This window comes from Lytechinus pictus, chromosome 3, assembly GCF_037042905.1.
Source record: "Lytechinus pictus isolate F3 Inbred chromosome 3, Lp3.0, whole genome shotgun sequence".
NCBI classification, from domain to species: Eukaryota; Metazoa; Echinodermata; class Echinoidea; order Temnopleuroida; family Toxopneustidae; genus Lytechinus; species Lytechinus pictus.
The window spans coordinates 29,299,830-29,316,626 of NC_087247.1; the positions used below are offsets into that span (position 1 = coordinate 29,299,830).

Below are 16,797 nucleotides of genomic sequence, written 5' to 3' on the forward strand. Positions count from 1 at the left end.
TGTAGAAATCAATAAAATTCATAAACTTAAATTCATTTATGTCTTAAAAGATGGATTTCCTAGGGAAATCCATCTTTGTTTTGGTGTTTCTCTTCTGCAGTAGAGGCGCACGGCCAATATCGGAGACCATCTCCCAAGCGGGAGACCGTCTCTGGTTTGGGAGACGTGCGGGGTCTCCAATTTCAGCAACTATATCCCGTATCGGAGACTGAATTTCTTTATTTACATTTGCGGTCTCAGGGGTACATTGGCGGCGATTGAAAGTGTGATTATCGGATTCCTCGTGTCAAAATACCCCTTTTCACCGTCTACTTCAAAAATCCACCGTCTGTTACGCAACAGCGATTTGTTTGCCGAGTTTCGATCCAGGCCAGCTCGGCACGTTTACACCCACAATATCAAATGGAAAATCTATACACATTCATCTACAATAAAGTTATGTCGACACGAACACACATTACCAATACATTTAATAATAGAGGTACATCAACACACGTGAGCGGCACGTTCACACCAACACACTTTCTTTTGTTTGCACTTGCCTTAACCTTCCACATGCACAGCGCTTAATAATAGTATCACATTCACGAATAAAGTTGAGTAAAACAATGGAAAATCAAACTTTACCGTCAGCCTTACGGGCGGGATTAATGGCCGGAATGTTGATAGATGATACATTGAACTTGGGTATGTAAAATTTCAAAATGTAGTCTTTGTAGAAAGCAATTTTGTGCTGTTATTTTGTGTGTTTATGTCGTGGTGTTTGATTTTCCTGTGACGCAATGACTGAATGAAGGTGAATGGACGAGAGGGCAGCGCAGTTTGCCGGGACCCCGTGCCCTTGCCGGCCGACTTGTCCTTGGCACAGTGAACCAGTTATATAATTGAATTTAATTGTTATTAATCATGCAGGTAATGATGATCAGTCAACTGGACAAAGCATTGAAGAGGGAGTTAACATGGTGGAAGACACGGTAGGGGATGTGAACATGGATTCCCCTGACGGAGATACCAATGACAATGAAATAGAAGAGACAGATCAAGAGTCCGAGGCTGAAGTAACAAATGGAGATGGTGGTGGTACATACATTTCATATTTTACTGAGATTATAAAAATCATGCAATCTTTAAAAAAAAAATCTGTTGTATACGGTAGTTTAATTCAATCTCATCCATCTGAATTCAGATAATTTAAAATGTTTGACTGTAACACATTATTTATTCATGAATTCTTTCTGATGACATGTGAAATATAGCATTTTCCTTTTTTTTCTGGAAATATTAGACAATGAAATGCCAGTGGAGACCGGACATGAAGATGAGGGATCAAATGATCAGAGTGGAAAGGGAGATGCCATACGACGAATTCAAGGAAGTATGTTATTCCATGATATGCAAGCACATGTACATAAATCAGTTTATGTATATATATATACATATACATGTAAATTTCATGTACATTGACTAATATCGCTTAGCCACATCCATTGACAGGCCCTCTAGTATCTCCAGTATTTTCTTTCTGATTTCACTGATGTTCATGTTTTCTACAGCATTGGTTCATTCTAAATCGCTAAGTGTGACAGGAATGACAGTTGCCTTGGGGGGATGGCCCGCTTTTGCACTTTCTACATAGTTCTTTGTGATTTCCTTTGCCGTAGTGGAAAAGTTGACTAGGTCAGGGTTTAGTTTGGTCTTCCTGTCCATACTTGTGTGCACTTTTTCAGATTTCGGAGTCATCAGATAATTTGCTTTACGGATCACTGCCCTTGTCCTTTCAACTTCTTTGCTGGAAACCTTGGTTTCTGTAGCTTGACTTGTTCCAGTGTCACTCATCATGACATCAGAAAGTGTTGCTCCTCTCACCTGGAGAAATATAGAAAGTTATGTTATTGTTAATTTCTATCAATGCATTTATGTAACATTTCTTTCAGTGATGCAAGTTATCTCTAAATGCACAAATTTACACTTAAGATACAAGATTATGTATGTATACCATTGCTCATTGTTTTTTTTATGCAGGGAATCATGCTTCACATCCAAACAAATGCAAATGTGGGCATTGTCTTGGAGTCGGAATCTGGGAGAAGACACGTCTTTGAATCTACTCCCAAACGGAGGCAGCAAAGATCTTTTGCTGTGCAGGTTGGAGAGTCCCCTGTGCCACGACATCCACCAAGGCTCCGGTCAAAAGTGAACACACCAACGAAGACACCACGAAGACAAGGTTCCACAAACCAACCAACTGTGACACCACCTGTGACACCACCCGTGCATTCCCTGCCTGGGAAAAAGAAGAAGTCGGTAAAGGCAACGGCTGCAAAATCGCCAAGCCAGAATCGGTGCTATGTGTGCAGAGTAATATATGGAAGTCGCAAAGACTTAGATGTCAAGAAATCCAAAGGACTGCAAGCCACGTGGCTTGGCTGTGACAAAGAAAACTATGACAAATGGGCCCATGCCACCTGTGTAGGCAAAAAAGTGAAGAGTAAGAAGGACGCTGAAAAGATTCTACTCATTTGCCCTAACCATTAGAGCAAAGACCTTGAAACTGCCTAAAAAAAAACCACACCAAAGTCTTATCTCATTTAGTTTACCGTAGTATGTTTTAGCATCCTTTACTTTATAGCATTACATATTTATCTATTAGTACATGTGTATTTGTAAAAAGAAGTTATACCATAACTTGCCTCATAAACTCAGTATGTTTTAATGTCCCTTTCTTAGCCTTACATATATATCTGTTAGTACATATGTATTTTTGTATTCATAAAAAGAGTAACATCTATACTTGCCTAATAAACTGTGGAGTGCCTTATAAAGCTGTTCGTAATACTGCAGTCATGAAAGAGTCATTTTACAGATTTCTAAAGGAACTACACACAAGAAGCTCGTGCGAAAATGATAAAGATTGCTTTAAGAAAAAAGATTCATGAAAAAGGTTCCTCAATCGTTCTTAAGGTCACTCTTAACTTAAGAACAGCTTTATGAAACACTCCCGTTAGGAAAACAAACTGCATAACGGGTACCGTACTCATCTTGTGCCTTAAATATAAAAAGTACTATGTATAACTACTTTCCTACAGTACATTGATAGACTAAGTTTAACATGAATATTGCTGTTTTACATTATTTCTATAACTTTATACATGTGCAATTATCATTTTTGCTGATATCTAGTCTGTTTACAAGATTTATGTTGTGCATGTTTTGTGGAAAAGATGTCCTCATTTATATTTACATTCCTGTCTCTTGTTAATAAATATGTTGACTCAACTTTGAAATTCACTTTCTTGAGTAGTTCATTTCTTCTCTTACTGATCGTAAAATAGGGAAATTGTACAATACCTTTTTCAGTTTTTCTAAGTTTCTGAAGACACGTTTCCACCTCTCATCATTGGGTACACCAGTCAACTTCATCCAAGACTTTGCATCCTTGTTGATCTCTTCAAGGCAAGCATCTCCTCCCTGATAAGCACCTGCTTTCCCAGTTCGGCTGACCGAACAGAATGAAGCCATTAACTCCTTCAGTTCAGGAGGCATGAGTACCTGGGAAAAAAGCAAGTATGATTGCATGCAATTTAATTAATTTTGATTACTTGATAATGAACTATGTCCGATTTAGTGAATCATTTTCTTGACATGATTTATCTTTGGTCATACCTCACTGACATAATTATCATTTTAAAAACATAATATTCATGAAAAAACTAGACGTGTATTTCAGAATAAATTAGAGTAGCATTTGGGTCCACTAAGTACTACATACAGTGTGCAACAGTTTACAATGTATTTAACAATTAGCTATATTATTTACCTGATCTAGCATAATTCGAAAAAGTATCTCCTGGTACTTCGGGTGGTTTTGGCCATACATCCTTGGAGTAAATTTCACTCTGCTTGCCAGAATGCTCTCGGTGTTGTTTCTCCGAACACCTGTTCGGAACAGCATGAGAGCATGCAGATAAGTGAGTCATCTGTTGGATGTAGATGTAGTTAGGGCAGCTTGAATCCTCCTGCCATTGCCAGTATCTTTCTACTGTTGGTCGCACATTGTTGCGGATACAGCATTTAACATATGGGGTGACCAATTCTTTGCTAAATGCAAGGTAGCATATCTCAAGTAGGGTGAATGTCTTGTGATGATCTGACCCTTTTTGGCAGTACTTTTGCGCTTTGTCGGATTTAAATCCCAAGTTGTACGCGATGGTAGATACAAATGTTTCCCAGTTCAGCTTGATGAAGGATCTGGAAACATTCATTTCCAGGTGCAGTAATCCCATAACTTGGACAACCCAGGAAAACTCCCTGTACACATCTCCCTTTCCGATCAAATTGCACGGGTGCTCCTCAAGTTTTTCTTGGCCATAGTGACATTCTTTACATCTTCTGCAGAACCACACGTTGTCGATGAGGCTCCTCATAATCGTGTACGGCAGTCCATCGCATTCTACAAACATCCATTCCCGCTCTTCTCCTCCATACTGCCTGATGCCGCCCCTTCTCCCTAGCCCTCTGAGCACGGTGACTATAGTGTCGAAGCTGTTTGGGTTTACGAATTCCGGCTCGCCTGGAGTCACAGTGGCCCCATTCTCAGTAAAACTCACATCTTCGAAAGCATGAAATGGGTCTACGTTTCCTTCCAGATGGAGTTCCGGCTCGGGAGGCTTTACCAAACTACCTTTACAAGCTCGACAAATCCTGTAAGTGACATCATTCGCTCCTCCGCACTCGATACAGATTTTTTCAGTTTGAGCATCTTTTATTTCCTGCACATATTTGTCTATGTGATCTTCACTTTGTTGATTGTGTTCATCATACACTTTTTGGATCTGTTGTTTCAGTAACTTATCTCTTGTATCTCGAAAGAAATCATCGTAATCTGATGAAAATACAAGAAGATCGCTTCCTTCTTTTTCTGGAGGTGAATTCCACATCCACTTTGATGGCTTCAGTTCTTCGTTGAGGCTGATATATGCAGCACTACACATCACACTGGTGGGTACTTTGTTGTCTCTTTTAATTGTGTATGTCTTTCCAATGATTTGATTGTTGTCAAACACACACCTGCTGGTACCCGCTGGAATAGCTATGGAGTCCTCAGCTGATGAGTCCAAGCACCTGATTATAAGTGTTCTATATGAACCTGCAGGCGAAACATGGTTCATTAGGTTAGCACCAAGTTTACTGCTTGTGAACGAGTACATGACAATGTTCTCCCGCATGGAGAGGGGGAGAACTAATTGTGGATTCCGAATAGTGTAAAGCTGTTCTACGGCCTTAGCAAGAAGATATGTCTGTTTATCCGTAATACTGTTGATACTGATGTTGCACAGTTCGCACAAAAATATCAAGAGTTCATCAGGCCTCTGATTCAAAAACTGTCTTGGATTATACTCTAACAGATCATTGACGCTAAAGGATTTCCTGTTTTTGTAAAAATTCTTTGTGTCCTTTCCTAGTAAATTTCCAAGGATTTTCCCAACATCCCTGCATTTGTCCTTGTCTTCTCTTGGCAGTTCTGGCAATTCGTCTCCACTGCTGTCCAAAAACATTTCCTCTTCTTGATCACTTGAACTTTCGCTTTCCACAGGTGAATCGGCTTTGGCTTGATTTGTCATTCTTCTCGTTCCTTTTACAATGCAACTGTCACATATGTAAGTTGTCCACTTCTTGATGAAGCCTCTATTTATTAGTTCTTCTCTTTGATGATAGAGAATCGTTTTTGGTTTATTAACCCGAACAAGATGTAAATAATCTCCATTGTGAAACGGGCATCCACAATGTTTCTTGAACTGTCCTCCTTCTCTTGATAACCTCTTTGACCTAAGCTTCGGCATGATGATGAATATTCAGGTCAATGCTCTTGCTCAATTCAGGAACCTTTATAAGGGCTATTTCACATTAAGTGTACACTTCTGAAAAAATGGATTTTCCCCCTTTTTAGCTGATTTGTAGCATTCAATTTATTGTACTTGCGATTTGGTTTGATGCACCTGATCTATTCCAATCTACAGTTGCAATTTCATGATGGTTCGAGTACTTTTTCTGTTAATTTTCAGCATTTTTTGTGCATTTTTAACAGAAAATGGAGTCTCATTCAACATTTTCAAAAAAGTTCATTGATATCTTGGATAAATTTGAAGAGAGATGTGTTAAATATTAATGTTATGGAAAAGTACAACTAGTTATCAATATAATAAACTTTATTTGATCGAATTTGACCCATAATTGAGAAACTTATGAATATTCTTGTAAAATGTGTCTTCTCTGTTAAACAAAAAAGATATGTCCTCTCCAGAACATATATGTCACCAGCAGTGAATTAAATTGATAAATGAGTGCAAAAACTCTGCTAATTCAATCTTCAGAATGCATGTAAGTCAAGACATATGTCAAATCTTTGACTCTAATTTGCTGGATACTTTTTATCTCTTGGCTATTTTGATGTATCAATTCTCTGTTAAAAGTGCGTCCTCTCCAGAACGTTAAACTTTTTCATTTTTTGAAGCACTAAGGAATCTGATACCCATTATTGTGGTGTAGAAATAATAGTATACTTCAGTTCAACATTATGAGATTGAATTTTCCCTCTTAATTCATATAGATGGTGAGTAATTCACACTTATGCAAAGTTAAATGGAATGTCCTCTCCAGTACAAAGGTACTTCATTTTTTAACAATGTGCAGAAATAATAATTTTAACAAGAAAAGCCCTTCTTTTATGTAAGAAAATAATGATCTGTTGTTGGTCACAGAGATATAATTCATAAAATATCATTTTATTTATGAGAATTCCATTCTCAATTGAATTATATTTTACATTATCAATATAATTGGGCAATATAGGAGGATCAGACGAAAAATTCTCACACCATGTTTGGATATTCAAGAAAATTTAATGTGATACTATTTGTAATTGTGTAAATGACAAAATCTGCTGATCCTGGCACTTATATACTACCCTTACAAGCAGCAAACTGTATGGTTTCATGTTGTTCTGGAGAGGACATTTATTTTAACACAATGGTTGCATTTACTCTTGGGTCACTTGTACACATATCTAGAGCTAACTACTGATTTATTTTTATTTTAAAGTTGTAGGGTGGCTAAATGGCATTATGGTTCTTACTACAGGGCAATTCCATGTTGCTCAAATTACACATTGTAGGCACCCTAGAATATATTCTAATTGCCACATTTTTTACCATGGAGTTTGACAATCTCTTCTGTACAAGGTGTGTGATTTCTTAATACACCTTGGGATATTATTATAATTTGATTCAACAAGTCTATCAGAAAATTTTGAAATTATGCAAACTTTTGGTACTAATAAGAGCATGACTTTATAAAAAAAAAAAAAAGCCTCATACACTGTACAGTATGTACATACCAAGCAGTGGGTAATGGGTATGTGATTTCTGACAGAGGTTCACAAGTGTACATGTAGAAGCTCAAAATTTTAGAAACATAATGATTGACAATTTTACCAAAATTAGTTTTACTCATGTTACACATTACATAATCATTGTCATGCTCCTGACCATGAAACTTTAACAGCTTGAAGCTGAATATTTAGATACATGATTATTCAATATTTGGGGCGTAAAACTGTTTCTTACATGTATAACCTACATGTATTTTATATGGTTAATCGTCAACATTCAAGTAAAATATTCTAGTTATAGTACATTTTATTAAGTGAAGTGGTGCAGAGTGAAAAATATTGTCCTTCTATTCTCTTTAAAAATTAAATCACGTGCAAGTGTCTGTGGTTCACTCAGGAGACTCTTATATTTTAACCGTAGTTAGTCCTTTAAGATTTTTATCATTGTTAAATTTTTTTACAACTAGCAAAATGAGTATTCAAAATATATCTATAGACTCAACTGTGCAATCTTATCCAACCAAACACGTGAATCAAGCAAACCTATCTGATGATACTTGTAGTTGTACATTATAACTACATGTTCTTGAAGAACAGAATAATCTTGTAAAAGATAATTAAATTACTCTGACCAAAACATTTTCTCTATTGCATTTCTTGATGAAAGAAAATATACCCCAATAAAAAAAATGTGAAAACAGAAAGTGCTACCCTTTGTCCTCTACCAAACTAAAATCAAATGCAGATGTACATGTATATTGGTTGGTATCCATTTGTAATTCTCACCCAGGTTAATCATTTAATTTATATTTCTACTTGAAAGCAATGTACATGTACATATAGTACCAAAATGGTAGAAATTATTGGTAGTAAGCATTTGGCCATATGCAATAATCAGATCGACTTGTATAATGAAAGATACAGTTTCATTCATCATTATTGATGAAAAGTCTGAGAAAGGTGTGATCAGAAGACCTGAAATGGCTGTGATTTTTGGTTAAATCAGGTTTATCTTACTTGATCTTCAAGCTTTTCTTGCGGAAGAAAATTTTATCTCTATGATTTGGTCACTATCAATGCACTCGTTCTGTGACTATGACTTGGTAGTCACCCATATTTCCTACTGCAATTACTTCTCCTGGGTAAAGGACCCCTTCATTCTCAACAGCATACAATGTAGCACTAGCCAGTCTCACCGAAATGGACAGTATCATGGCTCATGGTTGATAGTGATGTGGGCATGCTACTTTCATCAAGAGGAGCATCTTCCAGAAGCTGGTATGCAGCCACACTCCCCATGCGCCTTGAAAAGATTCTATTTGATAGGCGTTGATTTCTGAAAAAATTATTGCAGAATAAAGCTTCTGTTTCTGTGATCGCTTTGATTCATTAGTGAAACACTGAAATTCATCATACCTGATGCAGCAGCAACAGGAGTGGAAGACATTGAACCATTCGTGACAATTGCCTTTTGTGTTTTACCTGCATTCAGACATCATGCTTTATAAAACCCGGATCCCTTAAAACTGGACCTTTTCCCTGCTAGGTCGCAAGAAATTTTACTTCAGATTGATCTGTTGTCTGGCTTTAAGAACTGGTATTGCTTCAGCAAATATACTGGTTTTTAAACAGCATTGCTAGTCCATCAGACTGCCAACACTTTGTTCTTTGCGTGATTCAAGTTGTCACATACAATCAGGAGTCAAGTTTTCCTGCAGACCACTTTGCCACTGTCTTTGGTTCCAGTGTGCACTTTGAATATCATCTTGGCAACACATGTATAGTTTTTTGACAAATCCACAGGCACAAACTATGTGGGAGTTTACTACTTAGTAGTAGCCTAGTAGTTTATATCGCATAAATTTTAGCACTGTCGAAAGGAGACCTCTTTGCAGATTTAGCTTCTTTTTTTTTCTCTCTACAGTGCAACACTTTTCAGGGTTTCTTCTTAAAGTTGGTTACAATAATTAAGTTCCTTCAGCTAAAAAACCAAAGACGGGGGTATTTAGTCACTCTCTGCATTAACATACTGCCATTTATCTGTTCTATATGAACTCGAATCGATAGCAATAATAATAATCATAATAATTATAATAATGTTATTAATAATAATAATAGTAATGGTAATAATAACAAAAACAACAATAATAAAAAAATTTGATAATAATAATAAAACACTACTACAACTACTACTAATATCATAGTAATAATGGTAAATAATACAAAAAATGTTTCATTAATCATGTTAAACATAGTCAAAGCAGGTGCTAAATGTGCACTTATGTGATGTTATTTTTCATGAAGACCCGATGATAACTTTGAAAAATGAAAGGCATATGCCAGTTTTATTAAAGGTATGCCTACATGTATTTTAATAATTAATAGTATATGTACTTTGTTAAACATTGTCCTCTGATACTACAGGACACCTGTGTAAGTTTTCATTTTGGCAAATGGGCTGCATTTTTAGTGTTTTAAGCATTCATCATTTACTACTGCACCAGCAGTTAAATATACAAGGAACGTTGGTTTGGATAATATATGCTGATGTTTTAGTTAAAATTCCTACACCTGTAAATAGAACTTTTATTGTTGTATGTAGGGTATATATGTTTACTGTGCATTTCTCTTAAGCAAAGAATGTCAAATGATTAAGTTCCAAGCAAGAAAGTTGCATTCAAATAAACTGTTAAACAAAATGTCCTCTCCAGACTTTATCAATGAGTAACACTTCGAGGGCTCACACTACAAAAATCTAAATAACATTAATAATGAACACACCAAGAAACTTCAGAGGTATCACTTTAATGATAAAATACTGATTATTTGATATGTCAGTGTGTGTTATTAAAAACTTAAACAAATTAGGGCCATATTTTTTGACATGTTATATTTAAGTTGCATTTATGGTGAAAACTTTGTAGTTTATATTATTCCCAAATGTGTCATTTTGCTCTGTAACATTGCAGTAACATTTGGCATGTTATATAAAGTATAATTGATGCACAGTTATTCACATATTAACTCACATTCTTGGAGTTCATACATGTAGGGAATATTGTTAAACAATTGTCCTCTCCAGTATACTGAGATAAATGAAGGTTTGGAAGCTCATGTTTGATTAGGTCTCTCACTTATTTGATCATTATACCCCTAAATAAATAGTTTAGACCTAAATAAAACAGTGTAATTCAAATTTGAAGCTATATCAAAAGAAAAAAATGGATTCCATGATGTTATTACATAAATTTTACCCCTTTGTATCCCATTTCGCCATACCGCACACTAATTTCATGGCAAAATACAGAATGCCTGAAGGTGAAATGAGTATATTGACATTTGATAAGCAATACAGATGCCTACAAATGAACGCAAAACCATTTGTATTATAGTTACAGGGTTATAAGGTTGATGTGTTTCTTGTTAAACAAAATGTCCTCTCCAGACGCCTATTTTTCTTACCGTATTTCAGTGAACTTTTTAAACATGTAAAAATGGACTTGACGCTCTGTAATTTTAGATATTAAAGGTATATATCATTAAGTTTCAGAATCTGTGAAGTTTTTCACCCAACAACAACTTTCATTTTTGACCCCCAGTGAGACTAAAAGTGTACACTTAGTGTGAAATGACCCATAAAGAAAGTTTAAGAAGTTACCAAATCAATAATAGAGAGTTTTAGGAGCAGTGAACGTGAACGACGTAGTGCTCAGTCATCTGATCGTTCGAGTCAACGTCGTCGTCTGCCCTTGTTCACTACAGATGCGAATATTTTAGATTTCACTCGACTTGTACGTGTACGTACAAATTGTACGTCCACATGAAACAGTGCGATAACCAGCGGGTCATGACACGCTGCCCGACCCGGAAGATCTGGCGCACCATCGCCTGGCGACCCGGTCGGGTGATGCGAATGTGCAACTTGTGCACATGTGCCCTCTCACTTGCTTTGATTCCTTTTTACACGAGTTAGGATATATATCGATGTATATTTTGGAGATCAGAAAGCAATTTCAAATATGATAAACAGAATGCATCGTACAACTTACATTAATTTTGTGAAAAGTCACTGAAAACTGTGTTTTCAAAGGGAAAGGTTGATCTTCATGCTGGGCTTGAGCGGTTAAAATGACGTCACTCACGTGCACGTCGTCTACGATTTAGGAGAACAGCAAAATGGATGTGGCGAGGTTCTCGATTCTGATAGTGGACGTGTGTGAGGACCTGAGGCTTATGGAACGCCAAAAAATGACGTCATCTCGTACCAGTCCACTATGTGGACGTACATTTCTAAAAGTGCTCAATAAATATTGCTATCCCTGCATCGAAACTGATAGAGTAAATAATGGTGTAGACTTAAAGATTGTTTGGATATCCTTTGTCATCAAATAACATCACTGGTGGATCCAGGGGGGGGGGGCACAAACGGCCAGTGCCCCCCCTTGAAAAACAAAATTAGAATTTGTAATGTAAAATACCGTTAAAATAGAAGTGCCCCCCTCCCTTACAAAGCAAAGTCTTCATTACTTTTTTTTTGCTTTATATTGTTTTTCTAGGATGCAATATTTTTTTTTTTAATTTTCTTAAGATGTGCCCCTCCCCTTTTGGAAAACCCTGGATCCGCCCCTGTTACATCAACAACCATGTCAACATGTCAACAAAAATACAGCAAACAATGACAAGGAAACGCACATCGACCACCCTCGATCACACACACTATACAAATAAGGCATAAAAGCAAACATGAAAGTGAACACATGGGGCACTGCACTATCTACAAACGACAAAAATGAATCAATAAAGTTAGGGCTCCACTCGTCATATTCATCGTATTCAACTACATAACTAAAATACATTGATACATAAGAATACAGAACAAAAATAATTTAAATGTACATATACCCAGTTGTTGTGTGTCCGGACAGGTTGTGTGTCCGGACGATCAATTTTAGAAAGTCATTTGGAAAAAATTACAAGCGAAGTTTCATCAATTTTTAGTACAAAACGTTAGGAAATATTATAAAGAACAAAACAGAAGATGATTACAAGTATTCAATTCATATGTTTAGTGTAATCCAAAGACAAAAAAGAAGGCTTCAAAAAGATAAAGTGTCCGGACACCCGACCCCCCATCCTACTACATGTATTTACCTATGAATCATGCATCTTCACATAGATCTATTTGTAATATTGAAAATAATGGGTGCGTCTGACTGAATCTCCTCGTGTAAAGAAATAAAATGCACCTTCTGTAAAATAAAAATCAAACAAGTTTGCATGATCAGCCTCCATTTTGGAATAAAATCGCAGAGATCACAGTCTCTGACTTTGGAGATTTCTTATAGTTATAATGCAAAAGTCACTCTTTACCAATCTTTCTACAGTCAGTCGCCGGCTTTGGAGATTATCCCCGATCTCCCAAATCGCAGACAGTCTCCTGTACGAGAGACTGGTTACTGTTGTTTAGATCGCGTTTTCTGAGAGTCTCCCAAATTAGAGACCGAGTACCGAGTCGCCATGTACGGAGACCGCGATCACTTTCCGAAATTGGAGACTTCAAAAATGTTATTACTTATAGATCGCGTTCTCGTCGGGTCGCCGAATACGGAGATAGTGTTCCATATTGGCAACAGTGTCCGAAGTCGGAGACCACTCGCGGTCGCGCTGAGTGCGTGATTCACGCAGTCTCTGGTATTGGAGAGTATCTCCCACTCGGGAGACGGTCTCCGATATCGGCCGTGCGCCTCTACTGTTCTGCGCCTACTGGAACTAAGAGTGTCAAGACGTCAATGATGAAGAAGTATATATCATTATTTTAAAAGTCATCATCATTGCGTCCTCAAGTCTCAAGACTAGTTCCGGCCAGCTTCGCGGGCCATACTTCGCAGGCGCAGGCCGGAGGCCCGGAGCTCTCCGGTTACAATACATGCACACTGGCACCGCCACTGCCAGGCCAGGGGCAAAAGAAAAAAAAATTCTCATCACTTTATATCATGTATCATCCACTCATACGTGATTCAAGATTCCAGGCCATAAACAAATTAATAAATAAGGTGACTCACCTCTAAATCACCATCGATTTGAAAGAAAACATCTTTTCAGTAAATAATTCCGTGCTTGCTAACTTCTTGAATGTGGCGCCGCTCTTCTTCAACGAGCGTAGAGCTCAGAGGGCGTCAACACTTTTCTGTTTTTTGAGCATCTTTGGAATCATGAACTATTATTGATGACGGTCCAACATCATACTATATTATTTTTATTTAAATTTATGATTGATAATATGACAAGTACGATCACGATGATAAGCAGGGAGTACAAGATGATGAATATCATGGCGAAGTTTTACGACCAAGAAAGAAAACAAAAAGAAGAAGGTTCACTCTTAAAAAAAAAAAGGAACAAAGAAAAAAGGATTGGTCAAATTCTCTATTTTGTCCGACCTAAAAAAAAATTGGTCAAAATCAATCAAATTACTGGTAGATTTTACCCAGTAATTTAGTTGGTCTGACCATTTTTCTAAGTGGGACACAATATTAGCCAAGAGAATGGTCATTCTTTTTCTGACCAATAGAAGAATGTAAAATATACGTCATATTTTTAGATAATAAAAATTTAATCACAAAATACAAATTTTTGTAATGAAAAGATCAAAATTTTTGCTCGCTCGCTTCACTCGTGAGCAGCTTTTTATATATTTTGCCGTTTACACCGTGTCTGGAACCCTCTTTTTATTTAGACTCGTTATGCCACTGACCCCCCCCCCCCCCCCTTAAAAAATCCCTCACAGAAAAAAATATTTTGTGTCACATTACGAAAATGCCCCATTTGTTGTTCTACCGCTGTTGGGGTATCAAACTGCGGTATTATACCCCAAAATACGTTTGAAAATCTCATTTCTCATTTGAACATTTCCAAGCCCCGATAAACCCATCTTGGCCAGGTAATCCCCGTTGTCTCAGTTTCACCTCCACAGGCCAGTAAAGCCAAGGACGAAATGATAAACAACAGCTGTGCTATTACGTAAGACTTCTCTGCCTGAAGAAGGAACTTCGGAATTAAATTATTGTCTTCGATATTTAATCACGTTTTCAAAGGCATATTGTATTCAGACATCCAATATTAGTCCTTTTTCAATTTCGAACGAAGAAAATCGACCTCGAAATAAGGAAAATAAGCGAATAAAAATTAGGTTATGCTTTGCATGCAGGGACTGCCCTTAAAGCGCTGCGCACACGATGCATCCCATAGTTTTTTTAATAGGCCTACAGATATGATTGGCAAATGCAGGTTCTTTAGAGGTGTAAAAAGGGGGTGGATGAATAAAAATAGTCCTAGAAAGAAAAAAAAACAGCCAGACAGAAAGAAAGAAGGAAAGAAAGAAAGGAAGGAAGAAAGAAAGAAAGGAAGAAAGAAGAAAAAAAGTTGCACTTCACCGCGTGTATACACGGAACTCCATAGCAGGCTCTTAGACCAAGGAGTTAGAGTGATATATCTCCTTGCTTAGACACGTGACCCCCTGCTGTGCTGGGCTGTCGCGTTATCTTCAGACCGAGGTCAAGAAACATGTGTTTTGATAATTAAATTTCTTGCTTGAGGGAATGGAGAAGAGAATTGGTGAAAACGATTTGGGGTATAGCGATCCTAAATGGAGGTTTTTCGTCATGATGCAGTCATCTGCCCCAACTAAACCATTAAAAGGGACGCGAAGCGCGGGCTGAAATTTTTGATATAGTAACATACACCAAAAGGGACCTACTTTAAGAGCTGTTTGGAGTGAATTATGGAGAGAAAACATATCTTACTAGAAACATATGATGTGAGCGTGGAGTGCAGGCTAAAATTTGTTGATATTAATTCCGACCTGAAAACTGGACATTTGTGGTGAATTATCGGATGGTCTAATATCACTTGGTCTACTTATCAGTTCGTCCAAATTCACATAGTCTAAACTCATGTCGTCTACAACCAGTTCGGCTAATATCCAGTTCGTCTAATTCTCACTTGGTCTAATATCCAATACGTCTAATTTCAATTTGGGCTAATTCTCACTTGGTCTGATATCCAATTCGTCTAATGACCACTTGGTCTAATAGCCAAATGGTCTAATGACCACTTGGTCTACTCGCCAATTGGTCTAATGCCCAGTTGGGCTAATGTAATTGGCATTTGGTCTAGTCAGTGAAACGACATTTATTTAGGCATTTTTTATAACCATGCATGCAGGACGTGTATCCCCGGCGTGTATCTGATTATACTAGAGCGACGCGCGCGAGCTGAAAAGGAGTCAACCAGAAAACTGGACAGTTAAAGGGGAAGTTCATCCTGAAAAGAAGTTTATTATAACACAAAAAAAATATATATATATATTGCCGAAGGTTTTGAGAAAAATCCATCGATGCATGAAAAAGTTATTAGAATTTTAATCATTTGATTTGTGATATGTCTTATGCATGCAGCTTATATCCTTTGGTTTAAAAAAGCAATAAAATGTAATTCTCTCAAAATATAAAAAATGGTTTTTATTGTACCTCCATCAATAGACAAATCATTTCACACTCGTTCTTTAAAAGAAAACAAAATAAGTCATCACGAACCATTAAAGATTTGAATCCATGCATTTTATATTAAATAACATATGGGGTAGCTGCTCGTTTATGACATTTCAAATAAAAAAAAACTAGAATTCTAATAACTTACTTAATCTTTAATGGATTTTCCTCAAACTTCACCAATATTTTATCATTTTCTGCTACTTTTACAACAAACTTTTCTTCGAGGTGAACTTCCCCTTTAAAGCATGTTTTGATCAAGTATTTTGCAACCGCAAAGGGCGAGCTATTATTTTTATTTTATATAAATAAACACGGGCTATATATATATACATTTTATAAGATTTCGACCTAAAACTGGGACATTCTAAGCATTTATGTAAGCATGAACAGGATGAGAAGCTATTGATGCGATCGTGAGGCGCGAGCTGAAAATTTGTGATATTCTGATCGGGAAAAAAAAATTATTAAAAAAAAACAAGATATGTATGTCAATAAATATTTGCTGCCAGTGTGAAGCACGAGGGGATAATCCTTAATGTTCCAAGATCATGCTCAAAGAGCCCCCCAAAATTGTATCCCATAAAAAAAATATACATAATGCGAGCGCAAAGAGCGAGCTATTTATTTATGTAGTGAGGTAATTGACCAGTATAGAAGAAATTTCAGGATTGTTTGTAGAAATTTTTCAACAAATGATTTAAGCGTGAAGTTGAAACTTACTTTTTTTGTAAATTAAAGGGATGGTCCGGGCTGAAAATATTTATATATTAATACATAGAGTAGAATTCACTGAGCAAAATGCCGAAAATTTCATCAATATCGGATAACAAATAATAAAGTTATTGAAGTTTAAAGTTT

The 16,797-nt window shown here is 36.7% G+C and overlaps 2 protein-coding genes across 2 annotated transcripts; one reads left to right on the forward strand and one right to left on the reverse strand.

The window, feature by feature from the left end:
* Positions 1-31: 31 nt before the first annotated feature.
* On the reverse strand, positions 32-5,324 carry LOC135153566 (uncharacterized). The gene is made up of 3 exons (XM_064096768.1): positions 3,818-5,324; positions 3,349-3,549; positions 32-1,866 (listed from the first exon to the last, which is right to left on the reverse strand). Exons 1-2 carry the CDS (start codon positions 5,223-5,225, stop codon positions 3,533-3,535), a joined length of 1,425 nt encoding a protein of 474 aa, XP_063952838.1. The 5' UTR covers positions 5,226-5,324; the 3' UTR covers positions 32-1,866; positions 3,349-3,532.
* Positions 544-2,593, forward strand: LOC129257487 (uncharacterized). Its single transcript, XM_064096769.1, has 4 exons — positions 544-687; positions 913-1,080; positions 1,286-1,375; positions 2,023-2,593. Exons 2-4 carry the CDS (start codon positions 1,066-1,068, stop codon positions 2,533-2,535), a joined length of 618 nt encoding a protein of 205 aa, XP_063952839.1. The 5' UTR covers positions 544-687; positions 913-1,065; the 3' UTR covers positions 2,536-2,593.
* Positions 5,325-16,797: the final 11,473 nt, after the last annotated feature.